At 49.0% G+C, this 19919-nt stretch overlaps 1 protein-coding gene across 1 annotated transcript in view; it reads left to right on the forward strand.

Moving 5' to 3' along the window:
* The window catches only part of LOC147737776 (uncharacterized), a 77989-nt gene that overhangs the window by 901 nt on the left and 57169 nt on the right, over positions 1-19919 (forward strand). Inside the window, exons 2-3 of the mRNA XM_086935320.1 lie at positions 4490-4616; positions 6853-6963. Coding sequence (XP_086791446.1) covers positions 4490-4616; positions 6853-6963 — 238 coding nt within the window. The remainder of the gene's footprint in view (positions 1-4489; positions 4617-6852; positions 6964-19919) is intronic.

The raw sequence follows: 19919 nt of genomic DNA on the forward strand, positions 1-19919 counted from the left end.
GAGAGCTGTGTCAGCAGGCCCCAGGGGAAGTGAGTGCAGAGGATGAGAGAGGAGAGAGCTGTGCCAGCAGGCCCCAGGGGAGGTGAGTGCAGAGGATGGGAGAGGAGAGAGCTGTGCCAGCAGGCCCCAGGGGAGGTGAGTGCAGAGGATCAGAGAGGAGAGGAGAGAGCTGTGCCAGCAGGCCCCAGGGGAGGTGAGTGCAGAGGATGAGAGGAGAGGAGAGAGCTGTGCCCGCAGGCCCCCGGGGAGGTGAGTGCAGAGGATGAGAGAGGAGAGAGCTGTGCCCGCAGGCCCCAGGGGAGGCGAGTGCAGAGGAGGAGAGAGGAGAGAGCTGTGCCCGCAGGCCCCAGGGGAGGTGAGTGCAGAGGAGGAGAGAGGAGAGAGCTGTGTCAGCAGACCCCCGGGGAGGTGAGTGCAGAGGATGAGAGAGGAGAGAGCTGTGCCAGCAGGCCCCAGGGGAGGTGAGTGCAGAGGATGAGAGAAGAGAGAGCTGTGTCAGCAGGCCCCAGGGGAAGTGAGTGCAGAGGAGGAGAGAGGAGAGAGCTGTGCCAGCAGGCCCCAGGGGAGGTGAGTGCAGAGGATGGGAGAGGAGAGAGCTGTGCCAGCAGGCCCCAGGGGAGGTGAGTGCAGAGGATCAGAGAGGAGAGGAGAGAGCTGTGCCAGCAGGCCCCAGGGGAGGTGAGTGCAGAGGATGGGAGGAGAGGAGAGAGCTGTGCCCGCAGGCCCCCGGGGAGGTGAGTGCAGAGGATGGGAGAGGAGAGAGCTGTGCCCGCAGGCCCCAGGGGAGGTGAGTGCAGAGGATGAGAGAGGAGAGAGCTGCAGGGCCCAGGGGAGGGGAGTGCAGAGGATGGGTGGAGAGGAGAGAGCTGTGCCAGCAGGCCCCAGGGGAGGTGAGTGCAGAGGATGAGAGAGGAGAGAGCTGTGCCAGCAGGCCCTGGGGGAGGTGAGTGCAGAGGATGAGAGAGGAGAGAGCTGCAGGGCCCAGGGGAGGGGAGTGCAGAGGATGGGTGGAGAGGAGAGAGCTGTGCCAGCAGGCCCCAGGGGAGGTGAGTGCAGAGGATGGGTGGAGAGGAGAGAGCTGTGCCAGCAGACCCCCGGGGAGGTGAGTGCAGAGGATGAGAGAAGAGAGAGCTGGGCCAGCAGGCCCCAGGGGAAGTGAGTGCAGAGGATGAGAGAGGAGAGAGCTGTGCCAGCAGGCCCCAGGGGAGGTGAGTGCAGAGGAAGGGAGAGGAGAGAGCTGGGCCAGCAGGCCCCAGGGGAGGTGAGTGCAGAGGATGAGAGAGGAGAGAGCTGTGCCAGCAGGCCCCAGGGGAGGTGAGTGCAGAGGATGAGAGAGGAGAGAGCTGCAGGGCCCAGGGGAGGGGAGTGCAGAGGATGGGTGGAGAGGAGAGAGCTGTGCCAGCAGGCCCCAGGGGAGGTGAGTGCAGAGGATGGGTGGAGAGGAGAGAGCTGTGCCAGCAGACCCCCGGGGAGGTGAGTGCAGAGGATGAGAGAGGAGAGAGCTGGGCCAGCAGGCCCCAGGGGAAGTGAGTGCAGAGGATGAGAGAGGAGAGAGCTGTGCCAGCAGGCCCCAGGGGAGGTGAGTGCAGAGGAAGGGAGAGGAGAGAGCTGGGCCAGCAGGCCCCAGGGGAGGTGAGTGCAGATGATGAGAGAGGAGAGAGCTGTGCCAGCAGGCCCCAGGGGAGGTGAGTGCAGAGGATGAGAGGAGAGAGCTTTCGGCCCCAGGGGAGGTGAGTGCAGAGAATGAGAGAGGAGAGAGCTGTGCCAGCAGGCCCCATGGGAGGTGAGTGCAGAGGATGAGAGGAGAGGAGAGAGCTGTGCCAGCAGGCCCCAGGGGAGGTGAGTGCAGAGGATGGGAGGAGAGGAGAGAGCTGTGCCAGCAGGCCCCAGGGGAGGTGAGTGCAGAGGATGGGAGAGGAGAGAGCTGTGCCAGCAGGCCCCAGGGGAGGTGAGTGCAGCAGGATGGGAGGAGAGGAGAGAGCTGTGCCAGCAGGCCCCGGGTGAGGTGAGTGCAGAGGATGGGTGGAGAGGAGAGAGCTGTGCCAGCAGGCCCCAGGGGAGGTGAGTGCAGAGGATGAATGAGAAGAGAGCTGTGCCAGCAGGCCCCGGGGGAGGTGTTTGCAGAGGAAGGGAGAGGAGAGAGCTGTGCCAGCAGGCCCCAGGGGAGGTGAGTGCAGAGGATGGGAGAGGAGAGAGCTGGGCCAGCAGGCCCCAGGGGAAGTGAGTGCAGAGGATGAGAGAGGAGAGAGCTGTGCCCGCAGGCCCCAGGGGAGGTGAGTGCAGAGGAAGGGAGAGGAGAGAGCTGTGCCAGCAGACCCCGGGGGAAGTGAGTGCAGAGGATGAGAGAGGAGAGAGCTGTGTCAGCAGGCCCCAGGGGAGGTGAGTGCAGAGGATGAGAGAGGAGAGAGCTGTGCCAGCAGGCCCCAGGGGAGGTGAGTGCAGAGGATGAGAGAGGAGAGAGCTGTGCCAGCAGGCCCCGGGGGAGGTGTTTGCAGAGGAAGGGAGAGGAGAGAGCTGTGCCAGCAGGCCCCAGGGGAGGTGAGTGCAGAGGATGGGAGAGGAGAGAGCTGTTCCAGTAGGCCCCAGGGGAGGTGAGTGCAGAGGAAGGGAGAGGAGAGAGCTGTGCCAGCAGGCCCCAGGGGAGGTGAGGAGAGCAGCAGAGCCAGGGGGAGGAGAGGAGAGAGCTGTGCCCGCAGGCCCCAGGGGAGGTGAGTGCAGAGGATGGGTGGAGAGGAGAGAGCTGTGCCAGCAGGTCCCAGGGGAGGTGAGTGCAAAGGATGGGAGAGGAGAGAGCTGTGCCAGCAGGCCCCAGGGGAGGTGAGTGCAGAGGATGAGAGAGGAGAGAGCTGTGCCAGCAGGCCCCGGGGGAGGTGTTTGCAGAGGAAGGGAGAGGAGAGAGCTGTGCCAGCAGGCCCCAGGGGAGGTGAGTGCAGAGGATGGGAGAGGAGAGAGCTGTTCCAGTAGGCCCCAGGGGAGGTGAGTGCAGAGGAAGGGAGAGGAGAGAGCTGTGCCAGCAGGCCCCAGGGGAGGTGAGTGCAGAGGATGGGAGAGGAGAGAGCTGTGCCAGCAGGCCCCGGGGGAGGTGTGTGCAGAGGATGGGAGAGGAGAGGAGAGAGCTGTGCCAGCAGGTCCCAGGGGAGGTGAGTGCAGAGGAAGGGAGAGGAGAGAGCTGTGCCAGCAGGCCCCGGAGGAGGTGAGCGCAGCAGTATGGGTGGAGAGGAGAGAGCTGTGCCAGCAGGCCCGAGGGGAGGTGAGTGCAGCAGTATGGGTGGAGAGGAGAGAGCTGTGCCAGCAGGCCCGAGGGGAGGTGAGTGCAGCAGTATGGGTGGAGAGGAGAGAGCTGTGCCAGCAGGCCCCAGGGGAGGTGAGTGCAGCAGGATGGGTGGTGAGGAGAGAGCATCACTGTGTCCCCATATAGAAGAAGGAGCTCTTTCTGAAGTGCCTTCTGATCCAATATCGGAGCAATTTCTAAAAATAGCTGGCTGCTTGTGAAATACTGCTGTCGTTTCCTGCAGCCTTGTCCAGAAATGCATTCCAATCACAGCTTTCCAGTTCCCATTTTCCTCTTCTAGCTGCTGAGATCAGCCCACCATAACTTCAGCTGTTATATGGGTTGGTAGTGGGAGGCTCATTTTGCTCTGGTATTGTCCTGTTATTTATTGGCAAGTGGTTGAACTGGTGACTTTGTTCATCAGCTTTGCACTGTCTGCAGGATATCTGTCTGGAAGCCTCAAACCTCTCGCGTTCTGTTGACGAAGCGGCCCATGCCATGTTTAATCCCAATATCTAATCCTGAAATGTTAGTCCTTAAAGGAGGAAGGGGCCCCATACTTTCCACCGAGGCCACTCTGGCTACTTGAACATCACTTCCTCATTGTTCTTTCAGATAGGTTTGCGGAATGTAAACACCACATACATATGTACATATTTATTCAAAAAGTGGTCTGAAAAAATGGGGAATAGCTAAAACAGCTAAATGATACTATAAAAGTATAAACCCATTACCCGTACGTGGATTAGTGTTTCTGTCCAGTAATTATGTGATTGTCCTTTACTGGACATTTGTTTCTCTTGTGAAGGGATTCCACACTGAGTTTTTGTTTGCTGAAACTTGTATAGTCCTGCGTTCTGTTTCAAGCGAGTTTTGGATTTCTCAAGTTGCTGGATTAGTGTTTCTGTCCAGTAATTATGTGATTGTCCTTTACTGGACATTTGTTCCTGTTGTGAAGGGATTCCAAAATGAGTTTTTGTTTGCTAAAACTTGTATAGTCCTGTGTTCTGTTTTAAGCGAGTTTTGGATTTCTCAAGTTGCCGCTGACGGGCTGAAGGCGTTAATCTGGACTTAGAGTTGCTTCAGAGTGGGGGAGTCACGTCTTCTTCTGGTATCTTTTGAAACTGTGAACACTTGCAAACGCTGGTCTGTGTGACAGAAATATGCGGCCTGTGGTGTGCTGGATTGAACTCTGTGCTCTGATGCTTGCTCTTCCAGGCCCCGCTGACGTTCTGCCATGTCGCCGCTTGTTTCTCTGACGAAGAGTGGGAGCTGCTCCAGTGCTGGCAGAAGGAGCTGTACAAGAAGGTCATGAAGGAAATCCAGCTGGCCTTCAGCTCTCTGGGTAAGATGACCCTGGCACGCTTAGGGTACCAGTATGTACTGTACGAAGAGCCCTGCTCAAGATGTGCGGACATTTCTGTGTTTTTTATAAGAATAGATTACTTTATACTCCCTCATCACTCTGTTTCATCGTGTATCATGTTTGGATGAGGCATATCAGGCTGCATCCATGTTAGAATTTAAGGATGACCAGTTACTAAGATTTAAACCTTCAGTGTAGTCTATTCGGCGAATAGACTACACGGAAGGTTTGAATGTTTCCCGACGTGACGAGAGGAGACGAGTTCACAAGACTCAATGGCTCCCTGATGAAGAGGAATTAAAGCTCGAAATGCATTGGAGCGTGGAATATGGAGCGTAATGAAAATTAATAATGTTTCAAAAATATGGAAGATGAAAAGTGAAAGAAAAGTCACATGCAAATGAAAAGAGTTCATTAAAAGACCACAAGTGAAACAATTCAACGAAAGTTCTGTAATCATTTATACCCTCAAAAGAGGATTGATAGAGAGTGCACATTGGGGGATGCAACCAAAAGGCTTTGGAAGCACTATTTAAAGAGAAATAAGGCACACTTTCTGCGATACCGACTGGAGATATATACATGTTGGAGCTCTAACACCACTCAAATAAACACTCATAAAACAGCTATAACCTTAGTAGCTAGTCACATCGCTCTCCAGTTAACCTCCATGAATGGAATTCAAGAACCTCAAGCAGATGCTGGAGGGGTGGCGACTCAGCAGGGACCTTGATTTATTTGCTACGGACTTGCACAAAAACTCAGATCTGGTGGGAAAAGTTCTCAACACAACAGAAAAACTCTTTCAAGACAAAACTACCAGACTTTCCACATACATGATGGTTGGCTTACTGATAAACAATACTTTCCTCTTACAGTCCCACAGGGGTAAGCAAATCGTGCTGGCACTCCTAGCAGCGAATAAGATGGCGTTAGCACAGTAGGGGAGAAGACAATTCCGTCAACGCAGGATTGGCTGCATAGGGTAAAAATAGCACTCTCTCCCTCTCTTATCCCACTGTGTGCTTGTACCCTGTCTGGCAACCCTTTCTAGACTGTCGCTAGTGTTCACTTCATGTCAAATAACTTTATTTCGGCCACCAGGGCCATAAAGGCACCAACAAAATTAAAATGAAGAATAATTAATAGAAACATAGTTAAACAATGTACAAACAATCGCTAACTTAAAAAAACAGATAAAAAAAACTAAAACAGTAATTTACAAAACGTGCATATAGATAAAACAGCAAAGTGGCACCTAGTAAATAATACAAATAATTTCAGACCAGTACAGTTAGGGAAAGCACATTCCTTCTGATCACCCACATAGCACCCACAAATGTGGCAACAGCCGGAAGGCAGTCTGCCCTGATGATGCGAAGTGCAGCAGAGTTATTGGGTTCACTTAGCAGCATGCATATGGGGGCTGGCCAGGTCCTACTGGCGGAGGCATAGGCTGGACACAAAAAATGTGCACAACATTCTCCTCTGCAGAATTATGGGCCAGTCACAGAGTGCCCCCCCCCCCCTCCCAAACTCGTATGTAAGTGCTTACAAATACTGAAAACAGTAGCCACACAAAGTCCCAGTTAAGGCAGAAAAGTACAGGTCGCTTTGAATATAGAAATACGCAAATGACGCTCAATAACAATACACAAACTGTCCCTTTTACCAGGAATCAACATTTCCCTTGGGTATAATATATTGGGTTTTTATTTATACCAACTCCTAAAATGACTTTTCGACTCAATACCAATTAGCTATTTCGAAGGGCCGTGCTGTAATGGTCCCTCCCAAACAGTGATCCCATACGAGATGTATCCATGTTTTGTAACGAACATTCATTGCAAAACAATGAAACATGACAGACTCCTGAGGTTGGACGGGAATGTATTCTCAAACGGTGTAGGCCCCTTGGAACCCTTTCTTGTTTATGATTATAAAATAAAAGTTTGTTTGGTAGTAGGCAGTGGTCCACGAGATGACTAAAAACTATCAGACATATTTAGCTCACAAAAAAAACTTAGCATCGATAACCTGGAGACTGGCCAGGAATTGTAGTTTGGGGCCTGTACTTTCTTCCCTCCCATTTATCACTGGTACATTTTTTTTCATTCTACTTTGTCTACCTCCGAGTTCCTTCATAGCAATGCTTCTGCTGTATTTTGTCGCTTCACAAAAGCTTGAATTAATAATATTTCTCTTTTCATTACAGGCCCCCTGATTGCCAATTCCGTTTTTTCATTAAGACCAAAGGAAAAAGAAGACTTGTGCTCTAAAGATCTTGAAGATGTAGAGAAAATCATCAATGCTGACCTGTCCACAAGTGAGTAGGAAAGAAAGAAACTTTTTCGATGGGATGGGATGGGATGTGATTGAGGGTAGGGTTCTTAATGACTTGGAGTGGCGTAATGTATTGCGATATCCTGGAAAAACCTCCCGGAACACCCGATTGAAATATATACAATTTAATTATACCCATATGACCTACATGACACTGCATCGGCTCAATGTGACATATGTAGGGGAAGTAAGACCATGCCCCCGGTGTATGACCTACATGACACTGCATCGGCTCAATGTGACATATGTGGGGGAAGTAAGACCATGCCCCAGGTGTATGCATCCTGACGCCGACTTTGTCCATATGACTTGGGATTGCCAGAGGTTACGCCCTTACTGGGAGGCGGTGCTGGTAAAGATCAAAGGCGTGCTTGGTAGGGAGTTGGCCTTAACAATTCAATCGTGCCTGTTAGGTCTCTTCCCCAGGCCGCCTAAACGCAAAGTCGGGAATCGTTTGATTGATGCTTAGCTAAACGCAGGAACGCGCTAGAGTGGAAGTCTGTGAGAGGACTGCGGATCTCGGCTTGGGATGGGGATGTAATAGAGAGGGTGGGAGCAGAGGGCAGAGCATTGATGTGGGAGGAAGCTAGAGGCGTGAGGATGCTCCCGATGGCCCAACAGTGGTGGGAAGTAGCAGCTGCATGGGAGAGGCTGGCGGAGTCGGGCAGTGACGAGGGAGGATCGATGGGTTGCCAGGCCCAGATGGTGGGCTGCTGCGGTTTGATGTTTAACGCGGGATTGGGTGGACTTAGATCGCGCTCGTATTTGGTCAGATCTAAGGAGGTCAGAGAGTAGCGATAAGAGGGGGGGGTCCCCCGCATCAGCCAAGTTTGTTCTATTGGTGGGTCGGGATAGTCTTCAGCCCCGCTAGTTGTTATCATATTGCTGTGACCACACCATCCCTCTGCACCAGTTAGGGGTTATTCTTTGTTTTAAGTTTTACTTTCTCTTTCTTTTTTTTCTTATTTCTAATTAATGTGGCATTATATATTGTCAATGGCAAGTTATGATCCAAATCACGAACGGGCATGTACAAGAAAGATGGATGTTGAACACTCTTTATAACATTGATGAGATACTTCTACATGGATGGGACACGCGCCCTTGAGTGTGGTCTGAGATAGCAGGTGCATTAGATTGTGTCTACCTCTTCTTTCTTGTTTTAAGTTCCTTCCTTTTCCCCTGATTGTATTTTAATGATCAGTTTCTACAAAATGCCAATAAAAATATATTTGAATAAATAAATAAAATTAGTTTAATAATATTTTCAAATGAAATATATGTAACTAAATGTATATATTAATATGTTTGCTTAATTTTTTTTAAATAACTACAATAGTTATATATAATTTTAAATGAATGAAATGTTTTTCATTTAAATTATATTAGTGTTAATTTTAAATATATTTAAAATGTATTATTTTTGTGTGTGTGTATATATATATATATATATATATATATATATATATATATATATATATTAAATGCTCAAAACACCAGCCGGTTGCACTCGTGAGCGGGTGCACGCAGAAACGGGGGTGTGCCCGTTGTATAAGTCACAGCTACAGAAAATCCACGAACCTTAAATTCGTAAAGAAAGCAGCACACACAGGGGGTAGTTCCACAAGGATTTAATGGAGGAACTTTACAGCATACGACGCGTTTCGCCAGAGGGCTTCGTCAAGATAGTGCTGCTTTCTTTACGAATTTAAGGTTCGTGGATTTTCTGTAGCTGTGATATATATATATATATATATACACACGCTTGTGGCCCCCAAAGTCCCCCTCCAGCTGCATTCCCATGGCGGTGGGACCGCCATGAAAAGGCGGCCAGAAAGGATGCCTGCGCAGGCACCGCCCTCATAGTAGGGATAGGAGTCCCACCGGCACCCTGATGGGTTCCTTCAGCCTGTCGGAGGCGGTGGTCATTCCCCCTGACATCATCGCTCTGACCGCCGGCATTGTAATACAGCGGCAAAAAACGCCACCAAGTTTGAAAACAAATCCTGGCAATTCTTACCTAACGCTAGCAATGATTCGTGGCCTCGACTATTTTCTGAGACATCAAATGCGTTTTCTAGAAACGGTATAATTTGTTGGTAGAGGGAGGACATTTTTTCTTGTGATTGTGCAAATGTTCGCCATTGTACTCTCCTGCCTCCTTCAGTTGCAATTAAATTTGGGACAGAATGTGATACCATGCCCTGGTCAACCTTGGGCTGGGAGCAATGGGTTGTGATCACTCTCACATCGAGGCTGGACCGCAACGTCCAGAATTCTATGCCATAACTCAACCTCTACCAGGATATAGTCAATTATGGGTGCCTGTTCCTGTTTATTAAAAGTAGGGTTCCCCGGACTGTCAGAGGGAAAGCGGCCATTACACGCCCTAAGCAGATGACTGAATGTAAAAGAGTTAAATTGAAGGACAAGGGGGGACCACCCCTTATTGGGTAGCAATTACATTCTGGTATTTCCCAGACCGAGTCTTCCTCGCTCGTAATGGTCGTAGTTATACCATTAAGGGGTTCGAAGTGACAATTAACGTCCCCTCCAATAATTACGTGTACAGACTCAGGTAGAGTGGGAAGGAAGGAAGCCAAGCACTCAGTCTGTGAGGTTTGTCCCTGCCTGACTGGGCGAGAATAAATATTAATAATAGCCATCTTTAGAGTGTTATCAAAGGAAAGGAGAATGCACAAGATATTCGGGGAGGAGGTGTCTACCATCTTGATTGTACAACTCAACTGTATACCTGCCCTGAGGGTCTCCCCCTGGGCCCCTGAACAGCTGGTGTGCAGTATGCAACGTATCCTACTCTATACAATGCTACCGTTGACTATGTTTCCTGGAACAGACATAGCTCATGGATATCTACATAGTCTCCCCAATCCAGAAGATCCCATTTAGAGGAGAGACCTGCTATGTTTCAGGATAAATTCTTAGTGTTTTGTGGTTCTTCTACTGTCCCAGTCTTCATGTGCGTAGGGCCCGTCCTTGTGTGGTATGGTGGTAATCCCCTGGTGTTTTAGCAGGAGCGCCACAGATTCTAACTACAAATGTAGCCTCATCGTTTTTTCTTAAGCGGTTGTTCTGGGAGCACCAGGCTTTCACAATTTTGGGACTTAACTAGCTGGTTAATCATAGGTTCCTGGTAATAAGCATAAGGGTTTAGTCAATCAACCAGGTCTAGGGGGCTAAAACTATTGCTGACAGGGATGTTAAACGGCGAGATGGTCTCAGGACCCCAACATGGGTTTAGTAGATTCTCTGTGGTCTCATTTCCCTCTTTTTGTACACACTTTCTATACTCTCTATCAAAGAACTAGGAGGATAAAAATAGCCTAGGTCGAGTGTGTGAATACCACTTGTCTCCCTGGGCGGTCTCCATTCGAGAATGTGTTGGACCACCCTGCTGTCCCTCAAGTTAATCAAAACGCTGTCACCCGGGATTTCTTTCTGCCTCTGTCCCAACCAGCTAACCCTGCGTGCAAATAAAATTTCACTGGGGATTCGGTGGGGGAGAGGTCTACGCTTGTTTAATCAAAAGATAGTTTTGTTTTTTAAATCAGGATAGGACTCCCCACGACCTATATCCAGCTGTGGGACTCCAGCTGGTATGACCACATAGGGAGAAGAAGCTGGGGGCAAATCTATACATGGCCAAGTGGATTTTTTCCCCTTAGGTTCGATTGGTGTATAGTCGTATTACCTCCTTTACGATTACTAGGTAAAAGGCGTTCCACTAACGGGCCAGGTATGGTTGCCATGTCCCTAGAGCCATAAGCATTGTCTGCAGCTTGGTTCACCCTATATGAGGAAGTGGCTGGGGCCTGGATTTGTTGGGTTAGGGGGATAGTTCTAAGGCTTTTGCTTGTGCTGTGGTTTTTGCCTTTCAGGGACAGGTAGCCCAGTTAGGGCAGGTGGAGTCACTTGATTTTGTTGGGGGACAGAAGTCTGGGCCAAAGAATTAACGGATCCAGTGATTTGCAAAATTGTATTAATTCTACTCCCCCAAGAATCTACTGATGAGGTCAAGTTTTCAAATTCTAACTTTATGAGGTGTTCAAAGTAGGTTTTAAACTCTTTTACCATGTTTGTTGCCCTTGTCGGTGGCTCCCTTAATTCTGAGCTATTTTCACCAGCTACATGTCCCACTGGTCGATGATTTATCACCACCTCAGGGTTATGGTTTACATGTTTCCCTCCCTTATGATCTTTTTGTTTCCGGAGTGCTCCGTTCCTTTTAGCCCCCTCCCGTCATAAGTTTACTAGAACTTTCTTGTTTAGGGAGTGAGTCTGGAGTGGTCAGGAGATCAGGTGTTTGGAAAGAAGGGAGTGCTCCTGGCTCCAAAGTTTGTGGGGTTCTTGGAATCGTTGGTGTTATAGAGAGGCGTCTCTCGGTGCATGCTATCTCACTGGAGACTGCTCCTATTGCCTGTTGTAGCTTTTTATCAATGGCTGTGGGTTCTTGGAATCGTTGGTGTTATAGAGAGGCGTCTCTCGGTGCATGCTATTTCACTGGAGACAGCTCCTATTGCCTGTTGTAGCTTTTTATCAATGGCTATGGGTTCTTGGAATCGTTGGTGTTATAGAGAGGCGTCTCTCGGTGCGTGCTATTTCACTGGAGACAGCTCCTATTGCCTGTTGTAGCTTTTTATCAATGGCTGTGGGTTCTTGGACTCGTTGGTGTTATAGAGAGGCGTCTCTCGGTGCATGCTATCTCACTGGAGACTGCTCCTATTGCCTGTTGTAGCTTTTTATCAATGGCTGTGGGTTCTTGGAATTGTTGGTGTTATAGAGAGGCGTCTCTCGGTGCATGCTATTTCACTGGAGACAGCTCCTATTGCCTGTTGTAGCTTTTTATCAATGGCTGTGGGTTCTTGGAGTCGTTGGTGTTATAGAGAGGAGTCTCTTGGTGCATGCTATTTCACTGGAGACAGCTCCTATTGCCTGTTGTAGCTTTTTATCAATGGCTGTGGGTTCTTGGAATCGTTGGTGTTATAGAGAGGCGTCTCTCGGTGAGTGCTATTTCACTGGAGACAGCTCCTATTGCCTGTTGTAGCTTTATATCAATGGATGTGGGTTCTTGGAATCGTTGGTGTTATAGAGAGGCGTCTCTCGGTGCATGCTATCTCACTGGAGACAGCTCCTATTGCCTGTTGTAGCTTTTTATCAATGGCTGTGGGTTCTTGGAATCGTTGGTGTTATAGAGAGGCGTCTCTCGGTGCATGCTATTTCACTGGAGACCGCTCCTATTGCCTGTTGTAGCTTTATATCAATGGCTGTGGGTTCTTGGAATCGTTGGTGTTATAGAGAGGCGTCTCTCGGTGTATGCTATTTCACTGGAGACCGCTCCTATTGCCTGTTGTAGCTTTTTATCAATGGCTGTGGGTTCTTGGAATCGTTGGTGTTATAGAGAGGCGTCTCTCGGTGCATGCTATTTCACTGGAGACAGCTCCTATTGCCTGTTGTAGCTTTTTATCAATGGCTGTGGGTTCTTGGAATCGTTGGTGTTATAGAGAGGCGTCTCTCGGTGCATTCTATTTCACTGGAGACCGCTCCTATTGCCTGTTGTAGCTTTTTATCAATGGCTGTGGGTTCTTGGAATCGTTGGTGGTATAGAGAGGCGTCTCTCGGCGCATGCTATCTCACTGGAGACCGCTCCTATTGCCTGTTGTAGCTTTATATCAATGGCTGTGGGTTCTTGGAATCGTTGGTGTTATAGAGAGGCGTCTCTCGGCGCATGCTATTTCACTGGAGACCGCTCCTATTGCCTGTTGTAGCTTTATATCAATGGCTGTGGGTTCTTGGAATCGTTGGTGGTATAGAGAGGCGTCTCTCGGCGCATGCTATTTCACTGGAGACCGCTCCTATTGCCTGTTGTAGCTTTATATCAATGGCTGTGGGTTCTTGGAATCGTTGGTGGTATAGAGAGGCGTCTCTCGGCGCATGCTATTTCACTGGAGACAGCTCCTATTGCCTGTTGTAGCTTTTTATACAATGGCTGTGGGTTCTTGGAATCATTGGTGTTATAGAGAGGCGTCTCTCGGTGCGTGCTATTTCACTGGAGACAGCTCCTATTGCCTGTTGTAGCTTTTTATCAATGGCTGTGGGTTCTTGGAATCGTTGGTGTTATAGAGAGGCGTCTCTCGGTGCGTGCTATTTCACTGGAGACAGCTCCTATTGCCTGTTGTAGCTTTTTATCAATGGCTGTGGGTTTGGCAGTGGGGGTTAGCACAGGGGGGTTTTGCCTAGTAGTTGACCTTGTGGGCGTTGGAGTGCTCTTCCCCATAAATATTTAATAACTAGTCCTCCTCAATCTTATACACAATTATCTAGAAGTATTCCGTTAAATAGAGCGATAACATTCAGGTTTCAATTACTAGTGTCAATCACTGGCACAGCATACATGTAGTAACTCACTTTCACAGAAACAAATTCCTGAAGTTCGTACCTTGATGCATTGAGAATATCTGGAAACTAATAATATACATTAGATTAGCAATAGCACTTCCCTGGCCTCAATATCATCGACTGACATGGAATTTTAGATTGTGTGACATTCAGTATATGAACATTCCTTGTATCAGTTCCATTTAGCAAGCTGAGACAGGGTAATTCACCCTTGGCCTTGACTTAACACCCCCTGGACTGTCAGTGTGTGTTCTCCTTCCAGAGTTCCGGCACTGTTTTATGTTTCCTGTGTAACACAAATTGAGTCTTGGGCTTGTTGAAGATATTACTGACCGGGCAACCAGTATCGCTGTCGACTCTCATGATGGGTCTTCCTCTCGGCTGCTGCAGCCTCTTTCTTTGAGATGCTTAGATAGACGCCTCTGGTGCAGTAAGGATTCAGGCTTAGTGATTGTTCCACATGCCTCAAAGGGCACTTCATTTCTGAATAGTTCTTCTAGCACTTCCTGTGTACAGCATAGGTCTAAGTGTGTCCCCACCCCAAATGGGCTGCATGGGTTTTCAGTCTTGCCGTTATGCATCACAATGTCACAGAGTTTGATGTCACCAAATGGAAACCGTACACTCTTTCAGAGAGGATGCTTCGATCTAAGGGGGCTGAAATCTACAGACCTATCCCTAATGGAACAAGCATTTGCAATGCTATAGGTCTCGCAGCATTAACGTTTGAGTTACTGGCATTGTAAATGACAATGCTTTGCATTAATTTTTTTTGATTTGCAATTGGTATATAAGCATTGTTTGTGAGTGGTTAGCTGTTGCTAACAGACACCCTCACAGACCTAGAGCACTGCACGGCTCATGAGGTAGTGTGGCTCACTGGTTAGAGGCGGCAGACCCGAGAGCAGAGGACGGCCCGGGACCAGGGTTCGATTCCCGGCGCGGCAGGTTTCTGGACCAGGGTCAGCGGACTCGATAATTCTCTCGCCTCGGTGCCCACTCTGATCAGCGATCACACTCGGCAACTCTGGGCATTAGCTTGCCTCATCCTCACTAACGGCCCCACCAGACCGCCGGGGATGCCTGGTCTCACCCTGGAGATACCCATTAAGGGACCATCTCTCAGGGAAGCCAGGAAGGGTTTCGCAGCGGTCGAAGCGCCTTGGGACCCCTCCGGGTAAGTAGTGCGCTATATAAATGCCTATACATACATATACATACATACATATAATTGAATATGCACTGAAATCGGAAGGCTGCAATGCTCATTGAATGCATAGGGCTCCGTGTCCATGCACACCTGATGTGCAGCCAAGGCCTACCTTACAGATGTTAATCAGTGATGCCACAGGCCATGGTGCCAAGTAACCCGAGAGCAAACCATGTGTCACGTGAGTGGATGTCGTGGCCCAGCACCACACTGGCACGAAATACAGCACGCAGGCCTAGAATTCGGCATGGCCTCTTTTGAGAATCACTATGCACCAATCAGCGGTGCTAAGAGGTACCTATGATTAAAGTCACAGGAAAGCAGCTTTGCCCTGTGATAGGCTATGAAGCTAAACTCACACTTTGTTTTGCTGTTTGCAGTTTTATATTGCACGAACTCACCTGAAGGTGTTGCTAGGCACTGGGAGATTAAGTGACTTGCTCAGATCCCCCGGTTGTGGAGTCTAAGACGAGGCTCGAACCCGGTAACCCAGCTCCAAGGGCGGCAGCTCCGGCCGTTATGCCACATCCTGTTTTTACTGCACCGTCCACGCACACATTTCAAGAAGCAACTAACTTCATGTACAAAACGCACATTGTATTTGGGAACGTGTGGGCTGGCGCCTTCGGCATTTTCAATGGCTCATATCCACATCTCCATGGTGTACTATGCTCATTTCGTATCCGTGGCTCTGCACACAAATCCCCCGCCCCACCAGCTGGGTGAATGTGGCACATTCTATGAGCACGCAGGTAGGGGAAACGTAAAAACTGAGGAGAGGCATGCGTCAAATACCTAAGCTTGGCCTACCTTTGGAATAGTCCAGTACAAGAAACTGTCATTATTAGCATAAGTGTAAGAGGAGGAACGGAGCAGCGCCGTAAACAAAGGACTGCGGGGGGTGATGGAACACTATACAAAACTGACCCAAAAAAATAAGTATAGAGGTCCCTGTTACTTCTGACCCACATAGAGTGCTTCTAGGTTTCATCAATGAATCGTTAATTAAACATGCCAGATTTCTCAGTTTAGGGTATCACTGTACTGGATGTTATCTGGGACACCTTGTCTCCTTCCATGGATGGCAGATATGATTTACCTTAATTGCTTTAACAACAGTGGTAAACATTCTGCACGCTTTTTGGCGAAGGATACAAATTTAAAGGTGAGTGACCAGAGTTTTGGTCTTAAAAATAAAGGTGGGGATGACCGCATCTACTATCACAGTTAAAATATGCTTGAGTACATCAATTGTGAATGTCGAAAGACAGTAATATAATGATTTAACCTAACTGTGCTGAGACGCTTGGTGAGCCAACTACTGAAGCCATACTATGTGTATTGTCCAATATAAATACAATGATAAAGATTTATCAAGGGAGCCCTCGTGACATTCATCAGAGCACTGAAGGCGCGCACAACACACACAACCAGGGTGTCTGAGTGCTGCTGCACACAGAGTAGCACAGAGTGTCAGTGCGCCTACTGCCAAGCATGAGGTGTATCACACAGATCACAGACAGCCATACTGGTCTGATCTTTTTGAGGGGTCAAATTATTTGATTCACATCTGGATGAAATGGTTAAAAAGTCAGCAGAGGAAAGGAAGATGGCTTTCGGCACTAATCTCATTTTAAAAAAAAAACATTTTTCAGAGGAAGCATGGACAGGAAAAGTCCCTTTCGAGGCCGGGCGGGGGTCGGGCGGGTGAGGCTTCCTCAAACGATGGGCCACAGCCCCGCACCCTGACTCCTAGTAAACCTGGTGTGCCCTGCCTCTGTGGGCGGGGCGCAGGCGCCCTGCTGGGGGTCACTTCAGGTGCCAGGCTCCCAGAGAGGGGGTGGAGCACTTCTTGGCGCCAGGCAGGGGAGGCAGGCAGTCCAGGACTGAACTGGCTCAACCGGACTGTCCAGGACACGCCCTCCCGATGCTGACACTACACATAGGGATTGCATGGCTGTCCGAGCAGAGCGTCCTGCAAACCCCGGGTCTGCAGGATGCATCTTTTCATGTCCTGAGAGGGCAGGCAGCCAGCAGGATCCGAGGTCGGTGGTTCATGACCTCCGTTGTCAGTTCTAGGTGCTGTTCTTCAGTCTGTCCTCACCTCCGAGGGTGTGTCTGGAGCCTGCAGCTCCAGTTACAAGGTGGTCAGAGGGTCCCTTATTTTGGCGACTGTTGATATGAGACTCTTCTTTTCTGAAGGTGGAGTCCAGTGTGGAGGGCTGCTCCTGTCTGTGATTGCTGGGAGTCATTGAGAGCTGTTCAAAGTCCAGATAAGACCAGAGCAGGCCTGGGGGGGGGCACCTGGGATCACGCAGAAGGGACACGTGTTCTGCTCGGAGATCAGGTTCAATCTTCACAGAGAAAGCTTTCCCTGAAGGCATCACTGCAGGCAGTGACAAGCAGGCAATGCCTGGAAATCCAGGGGTTAAAGTCTTCACCAACATCTGTGCTCCCTTGAGGATGTCATCATTTGACACCAGCGGGTTACCATTCGCCAGTTGTTCGGTTCCAGTGACACAGGACATGAAGACGCAGACCCCAGCTCCAAGTGAGTGAAAGGCTCCCGAAGGGACCCCTGTTGCTCTGGGTTAGGTCTGCCTGTGTCCAATCACAGCCGTCATGAGAGGCGGCTCCTCGCTTTGAACCTCTGGTGTGAGCGGACACAGTTTGTTTCTCATCCCTTTTAACTCTTTCATTTTTAATGTGCACGTCTTGATGAGGTACGTGCGGAGTTTCTATCAATGAACCTATCACTCACCTGTAAACTTCATTATTTTGAACCACAACAAGAAATAACGCAAAGTGAAGCTGTTGGTGGGGGCAGCGGGGGTGGAGAGGGGGGTGTTGGGTAGGTGAGGAGCTGAAGCACATGAATGAAAGCAACAGAGGAAAAGCACACCATACCCACCCTTTATTGAACTGATTCAATATAATATAAAATGAGAAATAAATTTGAATTTAAAGCAATGCACTGGGGAGGTTTGGACACTGGCAAGAAACTACAAGTCCAAGGTGCATGGCAGAGTCGGATTCTGACGCGTGCGACCCAATCCCAAGGAGCGCGTCGGAATCCGACTCTGCCCATGCGTCTGAATGTGCGTTCGCAGCGAGCCCTAACGAAACCCGCCGTGGGGCGGAACTTCCGTTTTCGGAAGCCCGCGCCCACGGAGTGCCTGGACAGAAAAGCAGTGCTGGTGACGCAGGGCTCCCATGCCCGAGGGAGCGCCCCGCGGAGGCTGCAGAGTCCTGCGATGCGGTGAGTAGGGTTAGTTGGAGGGGGGGTGTCTCTGTATGTGTGCGTGTGTGTGTATGGGCGGCGGCGGGGGGATTGTCTGTGTGTGTGCGCTCGTGTGTGTGTCTCTGTGTGCGTGTGTGATGCATGGTGACTGAGGAGCCTGCCGATATCGGAGCGCGCGACCTGATCCGATTCCGGCAGGCTGCATGCGCGTGCCAGTCTCTTGTCCAAAGTCTTGTTAGTCCTTGAAAGCTAAACTGATTACAATAGGGCTCCACAGGGACAATCGCTTTGCGATTGCGTCGCAGTGCGAGCCCTAAAAAGGAATTGTCTCTTACTCTTCCCTCGACCTCTAGAAAAGCCAAACTTTCCTGATCAGGACACTCTATTCTAGACGTAATCACAGATCACATTCATATTCAGTCCTGATAATTGCTTCGATCGCAAATGTTTTGGGATACCAGCTTGGTTCTTGCTGATATGTTACTTCCTTTTACATTCTTTGCTAATACCTTATGCAAAAATGTTATCCTGTAACTATATAATACTGATTCACCAGTACTGAGTACACTGTATTAATGTTCAGTTTTTTGATTCCTTATGCAGCATCTTTGGTGACGCTGTTCTCCCAAATGGCAGCTTCAATGTTTCAAGTGCTGGAATGTTTACGGGCACTGTCTGAAACCTAATTTAGACTTTTGTCTGTCCATCTTATTGATTCAGCGAGGAGGTAAGGCAAGTAGATTTGTTGGCAGGACAAGTAGATTTTTGTACCATTTTGTCCTTCGACAAGTAGATTTTTTAAACAATTCCATACCCCTGCCATTGTCAACAACTGGGTTTGAGATCACAAATGTCTTCATTGTTTAGGTGGGGAACTTTTACTACCTGATGTTTGCCTAGAAAATGTTAATGGAGAAAGTATTCCTTTGGTAAGATACAGGACCTCTTTATGATTGAGCTTAAGAATGATAGAGGCATGGGAAAACTATATGTGGCAGTGAAGGGAGCCTCAGTTATAAGTTGGGTAGACCAAAAAACCGTGGGGATCACGCTGAATCTCAACAGTGTAGAAGAGGTGTTATTGACCATTGATGAAGGTGAGGGCGTGTCATCCTTTGCGCAAGAGTCCCTGAGGTTTTCACAGGAAATGTTCGAGAATTGCAGGGGTTCACTCACAAGATCACCTTGAAGGAAGATGCCAGACAGATCTGTCACATAGCGAGGAGTAAACCTGCTAGAGTGAGAGGAGAGGTCAGTATGAATGAAACAGACTTGTTGACCATGGAATAATTGAACCTCTGGCGTTGACTGAGTGGTTGGCTCCATCGACCTCACCTCGGGTAAGTTTGCACCCAGATAGCAAGAATGAGACGGCTTTTATCAGCCTTTTTGGTTATCGCTTCATAAGAATGCGTTTTGACCTAGCGTCTGCTGCTGCTGCTGTATTCCAGCTGTTGATGCATCACATTTTTAAAGACACCACTGGAGTTGTATATTTTCAGGATGATCTATTGGTGATGGGAACATGACGATAAGCTGCAAATGGTGTTGAAACATAAGGGGGTGACTGCAGAGTGCATTTGCTGTGAAATCTGTGACATACCATGGGCATGAAGTGAGTGAAATGGAATCACGCATAAAAAAGAAATCTTGGGTCCATCGAGAATGCACCTGCTTCAGCCTCAAAGGATGAAGTCAGATCCTATCTGGGGTTGTCAGAATGTTGTTTTGTAAACAACTTTTGCTAGCAAGGCTAATGGAATGAGACAATTGCTTAAGGATCGTACTGAGTTTGTATGTAATAATCAGTTGCAACAAGAATTGACTGCAGTCAAAGATTATGTATGTCAAGCCATCCCATGCAGGGTTTTAATCCCTTGGCTCGTTCTGTTGTCACCACAGATGCCCATGGAAAGGGGCTCAGTTGATTGCTTTCCCAAATTGACAAGAAGGGAAGTGAACCCATACTGTTGCTTACTTCACATTCCTTGTCTCCATCTGAGGAAAAGTTTTCAGTCATAGAAAGATGGTGGCTTGTGTGTGGGCTTTAGGAAAGTTTAGGCAATATATT

This window comes from Lissotriton vulgaris, chromosome 1_1, assembly GCF_964263255.1.
Source record: "Lissotriton vulgaris chromosome 1_1, aLisVul1.2, whole genome shotgun sequence".
NCBI classification, from domain to species: Eukaryota; Metazoa; Chordata; class Amphibia; order Caudata; family Salamandridae; genus Lissotriton; species Lissotriton vulgaris.